The 13,896-nt window shown below is 46.7% G+C and overlaps 1 protein-coding gene across 1 annotated transcript; it reads left to right on the top strand.

Annotated features, from left to right (window-relative positions):
* The first annotated feature begins 2,377 nt into the window (after positions 1 to 2,377).
* Positions 2,378 to 7,653, top strand: GJA8 (gap junction protein alpha 8). The gene has a single exon (XM_049616461.1). The coding sequence runs from the start codon at positions 2,472 to 2,474 to the stop codon at positions 3,792 to 3,794; it is 1,323 nt and encodes a 440-aa protein (XP_049472418.1). The 5' UTR covers positions 2,378 to 2,471; the 3' UTR covers positions 3,795 to 7,653.
* The last annotated feature ends 6,243 nt before the right edge of the window (positions 7,654 to 13,896 follow it).

Below are 13,896 nucleotides of genomic sequence, written 5' to 3'. Positions count from 1 at the left end.
GCACACAAGTGAAATACACACGGAAATCCCAAAGGACTGATACAGTACAGTACAAGGAAGAGTGTCAAAACCAAGCTGACATATCAATGGGGATAAGACATTAGCAACACGATATTTAGAGTATGTTAAAGCCAGACTTGATCCTGTGGGAGTAAATTACCTAAATTGTTGTTTTAACATGAATGTTAGACTGACTCATGTTGTAAGAAACTTGGATTTTCCTGGCTCTGCCACCACTAGGATTTATGCTCGGTCTGCCTGTTCGTGATGCTTCCCATCTTTTCCCCAAAGGTGATGGAAATGGCTGCCGCTCGTTACAGGGCAAGGACTAGATTTAACAGTACTTTGAGGAGTGTCAAGTGCAGAAGTATAACTAGGCACATGTGATTAGGATTCCGAACATCTGGTTCTGAGTAGAGGACCCTCTCCCACTCTCAGTACCCCCATGCCTACAAGGAACTCTTTCCAATGCTGGAGTCATGATTAGGGAGCCCCGGATGCTCTCACCTTCCCAGGAGGAGAGAAGCTGCTGTTGGATGCCCTACCTAATTGGGAGTTTCTGGGGTTCCAAGAGGAGCAACAAAAAGCAGATGGTGGTTGTACATAACCTGAGGGCATGGGCTGGGCATTACTCATGCCAGTCGTCATTGTCTGCCGCCAAGGACTGTCTGGTCAGGCTCCAAACCACAGGTCGGAAGGAGGCTTGAAGATGCCACTTTGTTTATCCTCTCCTGGCGATGAAAATTACACCCAAACTATCACTTTCATTACCCATCGAGTGGTTAATAAATATCACTGTCATTAACATCACCACTGTCAGTGGTGGGTATATTCCTTTGCCCCCATAGGCTTCTAATCCTGTAGGGTAGGGCGAGGCGGAAAGAAGCCCTGAGCAGCAACTCAGGCAAGGGCTCTTGTCCTGGTCTGAGAGCAGTGATGAGGAAAACACTGCAACTCTAGAGATGTGCAAGCTGGAGGAATATCTGCCACAGGTTGAGGTAGAAGGGTTTTTTTTTTCTTTCTTTAAGTTTTTTTATTTATGTATTTATTTAAATAATCTCTATGGCCAACGTGGGGTTCGAACCCATGAGTCCAAGATCAAGAGTTCCAAGCTCCCTGGACTGTGCCAGCCAGACGCCCCCAAATGGAAGTTCTGATTGTAGTCCTTCATAGGTTAGCCCAGGGTTGCAGTGGATGAATGCCCCAGTTTGCACACATCACCCTGTCAGTTCGATCCCATGTGCATTAGTCGTTGCTGCTGCTAGGGGCATTATATGCTATCATGTTTAATGGCATTTTTTTCCAACAAATTTTTAGTTGTATTAAAATAGCCACATGGTACAGACCCTAAAACCTTTTTTACTCAGTGGGACACTAAAAGTGTCTCCGTGGACCTTCCTCACCCCGTAACATGATTCCTCCCTGAAGCCCTCTCCTCATCCTTTGGATGTAAAAGGGTTATACCAATAATATAAAAAAATATTGCTCTCAATTTGTGAAGCTATTAAGAATGGTTTCCAAATCTCAACCCAGAGACAGAAGAAACATAAATTGTGAGTACAGGAGTTGCATAGTTTTGATCGAAAGCAATGTTATCTCCACAGAGTGGTGGAAAGAAGTCAGGCTTTGGGACCAGGAGGACAAAACTCCTGCTACTTAGCTGTCTGATCTTAGTTTATTTAACCTCTCTGATCTTCTGTTTTCTCATCAAACCAGACGGGTTAAATACCTTTTGAGTTTTCACTACGTGCTGGGCCCCGTGGCAGGCACTGAGCACGTAGCAGTAAATAAAACAGGCGTGGTCCTTATCCTCGTGGAGATTAGAGTCCAGCATAATCAAATTAAATGGAATAATGTAATGTCAAAAGTCTGCCGCAAAGGAGACGTTCAAAAAGTGTTCCTTTCCTTCCACTTCAAACGCCCGATCATTACACATCCCCACACGGTGAAAAGTAAGGTGGCTACAGACCATCTCACACACCCTAGAATTGTGTTGGGGGCCCGCACCCCCGTTGGGTGGGGTATTCTTTAAGGGTTATGCGTCTTGAGGCTTAGTTCAAGCTTGTGGTCTCGATTTAAATCCATGAAACCATGGGGTTTCTATCTATGGTCAACCGCAAACCCTTATTTGGGGTGGAACTCGAGGAATTCCATACCTATTGCCTCCCGTACCCTTGCAGACCACCGCTTGCTTGCACAGTGACTGAGAACAGGTGTTAGCGTTCAACCCATTTTACAGATGAGGAAGCTAGTGGAAGCCGATCCTTCAGGCCGCTTCCCCCCTTCCCCCCCCCACCCCCCCCGGCCTCACCGTCTGCGCTAAGAGCGCTGCATGGGCGCCGCTCACGCGCGGACTGTGGCAGTTAACTCAGAAAGGAGAGGGACCCCGAGGGTTGGCACAGACAGCCTCGCTCGGGGGTGCCCCGCGGCCGCTCAGCTCTTGCCTTCTGCCTCCTCCAGGTGGGTGAGACATGGGCGACTGGAGTTTCCTGGGGAACATCTTGGAGGAGGTGAACGAGCACTCCACGGTCATCGGCAGGGTCTGGCTCACGGTGCTCTTCATCTTCCGGATCCTCATCCTGGGCACGGCGGCCGAGTTCGTGTGGGGGGACGAGCAGTCCGACTTCGTGTGCAACACCCAGCAGCCAGGCTGCGAGAACGTGTGCTACGACGAGGCCTTCCCCATCTCGCACATCCGCCTGTGGGTGCTGCAGATCATCTTCGTGTCCACGCCGTCGCTCGTGTACGTGGGCCACGCCGTGCACCACGTGCGCATGCAGGAGAAGCGCAAGGAGCGCGAGGCCGACGAGCTGTGCCAGCAGGGGGCGGCCGAGGGCGGCGACAGGGCGCCCCTAGCCGCCGACCAGGGCAGCGTCAAGAAGGGCAGCAACAGCAGCAAAGGCACCAAGAAGTTCCGGCTGGAGGGGACCCTGCTGAGGACCTACATCTGCCACATCATCTTCAAGACCCTCTTCGAGGTGGGCTTCGTCGTGGGCCACTACTTCCTCTACGGGTTCCGGATCCTGCCCCTCTACCGCTGCAGCAGGTGGCCCTGCCCCAACGTGGTGGACTGCTTCGTGTCGCGGCCCACGGAGAAGACCATCTTCATCCTGTTCATGCTGTCTGTGGCCTCCGTGTCCCTCTTCCTCAACATTCTGGAGATGAGCCACCTGGGCCTGAAGAGAATCCGGTCGGCCTTCAAGAGGCCCGTGGAGCAGCCCCTGGGGGAGATCCCCGAGAAGTCCCTGCACTCCATCGCCGTCTCCTCCATCCAGAAAGCCAAGGGCTACCAGCTGCTGGAAGAAGAGAAAATCGTGTCCCACTATTTCCCTCTGACCGAGGTCGGGATGGTGGAGACCAGCCCCCTCTCTGCCAAGCCTTTCGCGCAGTTCGAGGAGAAGATGGGCCCCGGGCCCCTGGGGGACCTGTCCCGGGCTTACCAAGAGACACTGCCTTCCTACGCTCAGGTGGGAGCCCAGGAGGGAGAGGGGGGAGAGCAGCCCATGGAGGAGGGGGCGGAACCGGAGGTGGGAGACAAGAGGCAGGAAGCCGAGAGAGTGAGCACGGAAGGGCAGGAGACCCTGGCAGTGCTGGAGGGGGAGAAAGTGGAGACTCCCGAGGTCGGGAAGGAGGGTGAGAAGGACGAGCTGCAGGCTGAGAAGGTAGCCAAGCAAGGGCTGCCCGTGGAGAAGTCGCCTTCACTGTGTCCCGACCTGAGCAGGGATGACACCAGACCCCTGAGCAGGCTGAGCAAGACCAGCAGCCGCGCCAGGTCCGACGATCTAACCGTGTGAAGTGTTGCCGAAGAAAGAGAGAGAAGAAAACCCCTGAGCTGACCTAGGGCAAGATGAAACATAAAGGATGCCACCATGATTGGAGTCTTCTGTCCCTCCCCTCCCACCCACCCCTGGTTGGACAGGTACTGCAGGGGTACGGTACTTTGCTGTTCAACTAGGAAACCAGCTTTCCCATATAAAAGGGCCACCAAGATAAACCCACTGTCCCCTCAAAGTTCCCAGTCTCAAATGACTGCCCTGCCCCTCTACCCCAGCTGCAGTGGGGAACTCTGCTTTCACCCCCGTTTCTCCATCGGAATCCTTCCGATCAGAACTGTGGTTGCCTCACAGCTGTTTACCAGCCATGACTCAAGCCCGCTGGCTCAACCAGACTTTATCACCCCAGCACTTCCCTAGCGGACGCCATGTGACCAAGTATCAGGGGGCCCAAACTCACATGCCTACAGGATGCAGGCAGGTGCTTTAAATCGGTGGGGTGGGCCTGTTCTAATGCCATGGGACGTCTAGGGGTGTGAAGATTGGCGGGGGAGGGCAGAGGGCAGCTGCCGCTCAGTGCCAGGCACTGATTACCGGGCAGTGTTACCACAGAAATTTCAGAGTTTTCCACAGAATCCAGAAGCCCAAACTTCTGGGTGAAATGTCCAACCTCTTTAATATTGCCAGCTAAAATTTAAACATGCCATGTGGGCCAAGCAAAATGTGTGCCAGCCAGATTTAACCTATGGGGCACCAATGTGCAAGGTGAGCCTACACTAGTGAGCCCGGCTTTCCCGTGGAATTGGTCATGTTACTTATGGTCTCAACTTGTGTCTAGGGCGCCCAAATCTCATTTCACCAATTTGGAGTGTCTGGGTAAAGTCATCAGCCCAGGAGATACCCAGTATTCTCACTGACCTCTCTCTCAGGTCACCGTAGCCCCTGGTTTCTGATGCGATTATACCCCTTGAATTGGTGGGAATTCTGTCCGGGGCACCATCAGGGAAAGAGAGCAAGGCCCCAGACCCTCTCCCTGAGCTGAAAAGGCCTGGAGGTCTGGTCGCAGTCTTCTTCCCTGAAGAAAGAACGTGCCCTTCTTTCCTCTCCTCTGCCAATATCAGTGCTCACCCTGAGAGCCACACCTCCTTCCTATCAGGGGCTGGAGGTAAGCCCAGTTCTGAGCCAGCAGATAAACTGTCTGCTGGCCCGTCTTGAGGAGAGTCAGCTCTCAGGCCTTGCCCAGACATAAGATGTGCACAAGGAGGACCATCACGGTGGTACTAGGGAGAGCCTCTTACCAAGTGGGAGCTCAAACAGCCAGAATCTCAAAGTCTGGTCCCAGTCCAGGCCTCCTCCCTAGAAGGGACACAGAGGCGTAAAGGGAACAAGAAGAATCTCAAAGTTCTCCTACCCTTGACCCTTACAACCAACACTCCTCAAACATGCAGTCCAGTTTGGGGAAACCCTCAAGTACAAGTACATATTTCCCACAGGAAGCAATTTCACCTAGAGCCAATCAATTCCCAGAGCTGAGGGACACAGTGATAACCAGAATGGTTTATCTGAACCAAAGCTATGCTTTGAGGGATAGAAACCAAAATGACACGGCAGAGATCTGGACATGGGACCACCAGGGAACCCGAAAGAAGTACCCAGAAAACTGCCTTAATTCTGTCTTCCCCCAGCCAGCCCCATCCTGGAGTAAGGAATTCCCTTTTGCTGCCCCTCTGATTATCCCCTTCCTTTTAAGATATTCCTTCTAGATACACTTTTCCAGAGCAGAGAGAGCCTCCTCCCAAACTATTCCTCCCCTCCCATTCCGTGGTGTCCCATTCTAAAACAAAGTGGTCTGGAAATTAAATTCGTTCTAAGGTATGGTTGTTTGATAAATACTCCGGGGAACTTTTACATTTTCAAAGAGACAGCTTAAAATATATTTTACCTAGGTTAATCCACAGTGACAAACTTTCAGTGAAAGAATGTATCAGGCAGTGGATAGTTGAATAGAAGAGGTGTATTTATCTCAGAGACATGTGACTTTCTGGCTACTGCTTGACTCTTCCCCTGGCAATCAACACCGCTCCACCCAGAACTTCCCTAAGGTGAGACAAGTCACATGCCCCGGGGCCTGGGAACAGACACTGCGCCACTGCGCTCACCCCAATGGCTGCACCATTGCTCCTACAGTTTTGCTCCTGCACACTCATTTTAAGAAGATATGAACTCAGAGCCTAAGAACAGCTTGATCATCACCAGAACGGAGTGTCTATCTCCACAAGGACCTCATCCGAAAAAGAGAATTCACCCTGCTCTAAGTGAAAACTGCTGGTGCAGGGGTGAAGGCTGCAGGCCTCCTTGTCTTGGCCTGAGCCTTCGAGTGAGTACATTTCCCGGGATGAAGCAGGATCCTGCCTCACTGTCTGTACCGACCCTGCCACCAGGGAAGTTGCCATTTTCCCTCTTAGTCTCCCCGATAAAAGAGGAAGACTATTTGGGGGCAGAAATAGACACAGACATCAAGGGACCAGGATTTTTTTTTTTTTTTTCTATTTCTGCCATTTAGTAGCTGTGCTGTTGTCATCCCTTAACCTCTGTGTCTCTTGGTTTTCTGTCTACAAACTAGAGATGGTATTTGCCACCAACCTACCTCCAGGGGTATCGTTAAGGATTAACGAGTTGGCCGCCAAGCCTGGAGCGCACCCCCCCCCCACCCCGCCCAGTGTCACCACTCCCTGAAAGATTCCTCTAGCAGCAGGGAGACTGGGAAGGAAGGGAGATGGGTGGTTTCCATCCCCCCCTCTCAACCTACTTTGCATTTACCTAGTGAGAGTTTTTCCAATGTGGAATAGACACTCTGGAGATCAGTTTTCTCAGAGAAGGCTCAAAACAGAATCTGGACCCCCATATGTTTAGTAGGAACCTGAGGCTCTTTGACCTTGAGAAACGACTGGGGACAGATTGGCAATTATTTTCATCCTTTGGAAGAGGTCCCAGGTTCCATTTGCAGGCAGCTCTGTGTCCGTGGAGGCCCTTAACGTTGTACAGCTGGATCCCTCAGTATCTGGAGGCAAATAATTATGACCGACTCAGGATTATAATCCCCCCCTGGGCTCCAGTATGTCCAGCTTTAAATCCTACTCTGGGTCCTTCCCTTGTTAGACTAAAATCCTTAGGGCATGTAGACCTACTGATAAAAAGAATCAGTGAACAGCTGGATATCCAAAGTACAGCCTGCTCCAGAGGAAAAGGGCCAATCACTTAACAGCAGCTATAACACCTCCTCCATCAGGGGAGATCTGTGACAGGGAGGGACAGAGTAACTCAAAGTTCAGTTCGGAAATTTCAAACCTGGCTCTGTAATCCCTAGGCCTAGCATTTGGGGCATCATAAAAAGGCCTATCTGCTTTTCACGGTGACACTGCAACTTGCCACACAGGTGACATCTCCCACACAGAATCAGACAAATATTCCTGAGGGTCACTGTGACCTGGGGATAAGATTTACCCACAAAGAACAATGAAGGTCAAGTCAGAAGTGTTGGCTGCCCCAGGACCCCAAGATGTCACTTACCTGCTCCATATGACGATTTTCCCTCAGTCAACTGGGGGGGGTGGGTAACAAATTTTACCCCTCCTTCACAAGATAGAACAAGTGAATTGATACCCAGAAAACACCATGAGCATACTAGAAGAAATACGTGGGTGTTTTTTTTTTAAATTCACTAATTTGGAAATCAAGGAAAGGGAAGACGGCCTTGTTCAAATTTGTCAGAAGTCCTTATTGTAAAATGCATAGTGAAGCAAGGACAGTCACCACTTTCAAATCCGGCATAGATTGTTGACTAAGATCCCGACAAAAAGTCAGCTAATAAGTAAAGTGAAGGAAGTAAATGGGGGGGGGGGGGGGGGGGGCGGGGGGGAGGGGATGGGCAATGTTTCTGTCGTCCTGAATTCCTAAGAATTACACTGTGAAAAGAGCACGTTTTTAATCGCGCGAGAATTCAATGCTCAAGGTGGTGCTACAGGAGGTGGTCAGCTTCCCAGGGCTCATGTGTAGAGATGTGCCAGCCCCTGAGACCGGAGTCTCTGACTCATAGCAGAAGAGAGCCCCTGGATACTGGCGGAGCTATGTGCAGGAACTCTGCAGTTTAAGCCATGTGGAAGGCCTGGGGCAAGGCTAGTGTGGGCAGCTGCTCTCCATGAGCTCCTAGGGAGGGTGGTTAAGTCATGCTCAGGGTGAAAAAGAAGCTACCACCCACACAGCATAGCCCACCCCACTCCTCCCCTCCCCCCCACCCCGAATTATTCCTCAATGCATACTGTGTGCAAATGACCACACAACCCAAGTTAGCAACATTTAGATGCAAAAGGGTTTGCCTGGTTGGATGGAAAACTCCTGTAAGCGTAAATCCAATCTGTAAAACAAAGTCAGTGTGTGCCTAGAAGTGATACTGAAATAGGGAGACTTTCCCTTCTTGTAATCATTGTACTATAACTAAATATGTAACTGGGAAGGGAGGAGAAAAAGGAAACGAAACTCGAGGTTCAGCAGTTAGACAAAAGAAGACTTTAATGAAGACAAGTCAGTCTCCACTGCCCTAGACACTGCAGCTCCCAAAGTCGACCACCAAGGCAGCAGTGGGACATACTGTTAGCTCTAGCCCCACTTCCTTCTGGAAGCTCTTTCTCTAGGGCAGACAAAGAATTCTGGAAGAATCCCATGAAGTTTCCTGGAAGGAAAAATTGATGGCTCCATTGCCTTTTTCTGCAAAACGTTCCACCTAGGAAACAGGGTTAGTAAAGACTCAGCTAAGGAGCATATTCCTAACAAATTTCCTGGGGGACATCTCCGGCAAGGGAGAAAGGCATTCTTGGGATTGGGTCCTGAATTCTCCGACCCTCCACATCCTTATGTTAGAGCTAATAGTCACGTGTTAGACTGTTACAAAACAAATAAAACTAACTTGACTTTTCGCCATCTTTGTTTTTTTTTCTTTTGACTTGTCAACCAAGCTAGACTGTGAAGAGACTGCCCCAGTTCGTGGTTACCTTCCTTTGGAATTGAGGGGTTGGGGAAGAAGAGGACTGGGGTTTTGGGAGGGGGCAGTTGTATTCTGGTAAACACTTCACAAACCGCTCTCTGCAGGGTGAAGAAGCCCTGGTTTATAGCATTTGCCAATTTCCTCTGTGTAAATTCTCCAACCATTCCCCACTAATTTCAGGCTTCCAACAAAACGTCACTGAAAACAGAGCTGGGGAAAGATGTATAGTTGCACAACATTATAAAAGATTTCCACCTTATAATAGATACCAATAACCCTGTTAGCGTAGCTAATAGTCAAATAATTAAGAAGCAATGAGCTTTGACTATTTATTCCCTTGTGTCTCACATTTTCTTTAAGTTTATGTAGTTTAATTGTTAATAATGACTGTATCTAGCAACTGGCTTACAAAAGTCCAGGAAATTTAGCAAATGATTCTTTCGGGCCAGTATACGTAGTTAGTTCTAGCTCACTACTGAGTAGAATGGAGGAGACTCTGATTCAGAAAGAACATGAAAACTCTCCTTTTCCGTTAAGATTTGGTCACTTTGTTCCTTCTCTTTCTCTACACAAATGTCAGGAAAAATCAAAAAGTATACTTGTTTGGCCTTATGGGAAGAGGCAAAAGACACTCTTCTGTGTCTCTGAGAACTGTGGGAAGAGTTAAGGTTACTCATTACAGATAAAAATAGATAACTTAAATTGGCCAAAAGATTCTGCCTGGGATTTACCATGTCACTTCTCTGCTAAAATCCTCCCATTCTTCATTACATACCCAATAAATTCTACGTTCCTCAAAGCAGCTTACAAAGCCTTCATAAGTGACCTCAACCCACCCAGATAAGACATCTGTTCTTACCTGCCCAAATCTATTCTTCCTTCTCCTATAATAACTTCCTCAGTTGGAGGAACTTGGTAGAACTCTAAGTAATGCCTATCTGACTTACCCTGGTCAAGGGTCAGGGTTTTTTTGATCCAAATGGGCCAACCTTCCCTCCCTGGAATGCAGATGTTGAGTGGAGTAACAGAGAAATGCAACCTGGTTGGACTTCATTCATCGTGACAAAAGCCGCTGAACAGACTCACAGTAAGTTCCTAATTACCTAGATTTCTGGACCATGCTTGGTTCCACTTTTTCCAGATCCTGTTCGTTCGCCTTCCTTTAGTTTGCAGAACTACCCCAGAGTTTTGTTTGTTTGTTTCATTTAACATGGCCAAAATTATCTCTATTGTTTGCAGTCAATACCACCTTGGTAGCCTCATCTCCCACACCCACCCATGTGTATGTGTCCTAGCCTTCTGGGACCATTGGCCAGTTCCCAGTATAGACAGGCCTAGCCCATGGTGACGAATGAATTCCGTGATGTTTCAGGACTCTGTCCTGGCCTACCTTTTTCTCCATGGTCAGCTCCTTCTCACCCTTCAACATTCAGCTCAGTTGTCTCCTTCTTTATCAAATTTCCACAAACTTCCCAAAACAGTGTTAGTTGCTCCCTTGTCTGTGATCCCTTGATACCTGTGTGCACTTCTACCATAGCATTTATCAAGTTGTTTTCTCTCTTGCTTTTCTCTCTTCTGACTGCAAGCAACTTTAGGATAGAGATTTCATCCTATAGATCTCTGAATATTCAGTACTTAGCGCGGGGCCCAGAACATAGTAATGTTTGGTGAACGCATGAATGAGGACTGAGACATCTCCCGAGGCGGGAAGGAAATAATTGGCAAATGCTCCCATCACCAAAGGGATGTACTGGAAGCTGACACTACATAGGAGTGTATCTGAGAAAGATTCCCTAAAGGTTCCAGGAGTTCTAGGCTTGAAGGCAGGCAGGCTTGCTGTATCATAAATAAAGGAAGGAGGGTGGTGGCGGAGATTTTCATATGAATTGCTGGATATCATCACCCAGAGCAAACTTGGAAGCCTTATGTTGAAGATGGCAGTCAGAGTCTTTGAATGATTGTAGATCAGAGGGCCTCCCATCCCTACCAGTTTCTATTTGGACTTTTGAACTTTGAGTTAAATAAAAATAAACTTTATTGTGTTAGTCCTCTGATAGCTCAAGATTTATCTCATATAGGATCTAGCAATACCTTGTATATTTATAGAAACTGAGGTTAGATGCAGTTATAACAAAAATCTAAAATCTGTTGCTTTGGCTTATCAGTTGAACAGTGAGTGGTAAAGAAATGAAAATCAAAGGCTACAAGGATAGAACTCCAGGCTATGCCATGCACATATTTAGTAAAAATGTCACCTGTGATGATTTATGTATCAGTTATCTGTTGCTGAGTGACAAATCTTGCCAGAATTTAGTGCCTTATAACAACGATGACCATCTATCATCTCTCACAGTTTCTGCAGGTCAGGAATTCTGGAGCAGCTTGGGGTCTCTTATGATGTTGCAGTCAGAATTTGATGGGGCCTGCGGTTGGGGTGGTCAGACCCACTCACTCACATGATTACATGACTAGCAAGTTAGTGCTGGCAGGTTGGTTGCTCTTGGGTCTACTTGAGGGTCTTGTGAGTTGGTGGCTGATTTCCCCTTGGGCAAGTGAACCAAGAGATCAAGGCAAACATTTCCATGTCTTTTATGACCTAACCTTAGAAGTCACATTCCATTACTTCCACCATATTTTTATTGGTCACTTTCCCTCAGACTGTTCCAACTCCTGTGGAAAGAATGAACTAGAGAGGAGCAAGATTTGAGGTAAAGACATCAAGTGTGGTTCCTTTTCCTTTGTTTTAGTGCTTTCATTGTACATATGATATGTGGTTTAATCTGCTCCAAATGCTCTTGGAAGTAGGCAGGATTTGAATAGACGGTAACAAAAATGCTAATTCCGGATTGCACCATGAGGGAAGCCCTTAGCCAATGATAGTGTCTGGTCATGACTCCTTTGGCTAGGACAGAGTTTTGAGGGGCTTTTCCGCTCTCTAATGCTCAGCTTTCCTGAACACTGTTCAGTTTTTCTAATTCATCCAGGTTTTCCAGGGACATTTTTCTATCTTTCTCACTTACTATAGTTATCATCTTTATAGATGACCTATATAGCTGGAAGAAAGAACCTATATGGCTGGACCTATATAGATAGAAGAAAGAACAAAGCATCTCCAGAATTGAGTTAGACTAATAAAACCTCCAGAAAATGGATGAGATCAAATAAATATAAGTGAGCCGAACCAAAAGAATATAATGTGACCCAAAAATCCTCAATCATGTCTTGAAGGCAGACACAATGACAAGGGATTTACTTATGGGATTATGATAAATATGGACATCTCTAATGTCTCTCAGATCAGAACTTCAACTTTCTCCAATATCTTTTTTCATGATTGTATCAGACTGAAGCCGTAATTTCTAGGACAACTTTGTATCTTTTTTTCATCACCAACTAATTGCCTTTCCTTTAAATATTTTTAAAATTTTTTTAATGTTTATTTATTTTTGAGAGAGAGATAGAGACAGAGCATGAGCAGGGGAGGGGGATAGAGAGAGGGAGACACAGAATCTGAAGCAGGCTCCAGGCTCTGAGCTGTCAGCACAGAGCCCAACGTGGGGCGTGAACTCACAAACTGTGAGATCATAACCTGAGCCGAAGTCGGATGCCCCACCTACTGAGCCACCCAGGAGCCCCCCTTTAAATATTTTTTAGATACTTATCCAGTAGTCAAAGACCCTTCTTCTTGACTTTTTAAAAATCCTTTGAGCTAATTACTGTGTCTAGTTAAGTTCTACGTGTATACTGGGCCAGATGGGACTCTCATCTTTACAGATGAGTAAGAGACAAGGAAAATAACAATAAAGAGATGGCTAACCACCTGGAGTCTATGAAAGGTCTCAGAGACACAAGAAGAAAACCAACAGTGGACACCAAGAGTAAAAGAATAGTGTAATTTCAATTTACTTAAAAAATAAAAGTAAGCTTAAAATTTGTTTTGTGCTCTCAAAAAAAATTAAAGAAAACATGGGCTCTGTAAAGCAAGAGATGAAACAGAAGATAGTAAGATAGTACATTGAATTGGAAAAGGAGCTGTCGGTCAGTAAGCAAAGCCACAACAGGATTTAAGAATAAAGAACAGAAGTAGCAACACATAAAGCCAAATCAGTATTGTAAAGAATCGATATCAGGAATTCTCCCAGAATGCCAAGAGAAGGAACAAAGGCATGAAAATTATCACAGAGGAGATAATAGATATGGAGAGAAGGCAATAGAAATCCAACACATAAATATGCATCCTCCTGAAGGAGAGTCAGGACAAGAGAACCATAAGCATCAAAGATGTAATGGGAGGAAACTTCCTTAATAAGCTGATAAAAGACCTGAAAACACAAGTTGAAAGGAATTCATCATGTACCAGGGGGAAAAAAATCTAGACAAATTTTGATTTGCAAGAATAAAGACATAATCCTACAAATTTAGAAGTATAAGAAAACAATTCCTGCTGTTGTTTGTGTACTGCTAATGAATAGTTACGTTTCCACATTCTTGTCCAGTTGTGGACATAGGGTAGGATCCCACCCTGTCCATAGGAGGTGAGGCTTCCTGTGAAGAAAATGGATATTTCAATGTCAAATGCTGAAAAGAGAAAGATTCTTGCTTGGAATAGAAAGAAAAAGGAACTCCTTTCTCTGCCTGAGCCTCACTCTCTTAGGCCTGGTATCCAATAAGTGCCAATGTGCTCAATATGCTTCCAAAGAAACAGAACAATGGTGTCTGCCATATAGAGGCAAGTCAGGAGTAAGTCAGGGAGTGAATGAGTTATTATCAGATCTTAGAATAGTATCTGGCACATAGTAAACACTTGGTAAGTATTGGTTATTATCACCATGATAAATATGTTATTCTATGTGATGTAATTATTGTCATCATCTTGTGACATATGACTAGCATAGTTTTATTGTTAAATGCTGTACCTTAGACTCCACTGAGATACATAGAAGGGAAGGGTTTGTGCACTTGGTCTTGAGGGGTTGAGAGGAGAGCTCTCCCTCCCTCTCAGAGGTCACTGTTGGTCATGGGGATTGGTAATAGCTCTAATGGGAAAGAGAAGCTAAGGTGAGGACAAGAAAGCAAAAACTC

The sequence above is a fragment of the Panthera uncia genome (genome assembly GCF_023721935.1).
Source record: "Panthera uncia isolate 11264 chromosome C1 unlocalized genomic scaffold, Puncia_PCG_1.0 HiC_scaffold_4, whole genome shotgun sequence".
In the NCBI taxonomy this organism is placed as follows: Eukaryota; Metazoa; Chordata; class Mammalia; order Carnivora; family Felidae; genus Panthera; species Panthera uncia.
The sequence above is the reverse complement of the archived record's forward strand: the minus strand, read 5'-3'. Positions and strand labels throughout refer to the sequence as shown.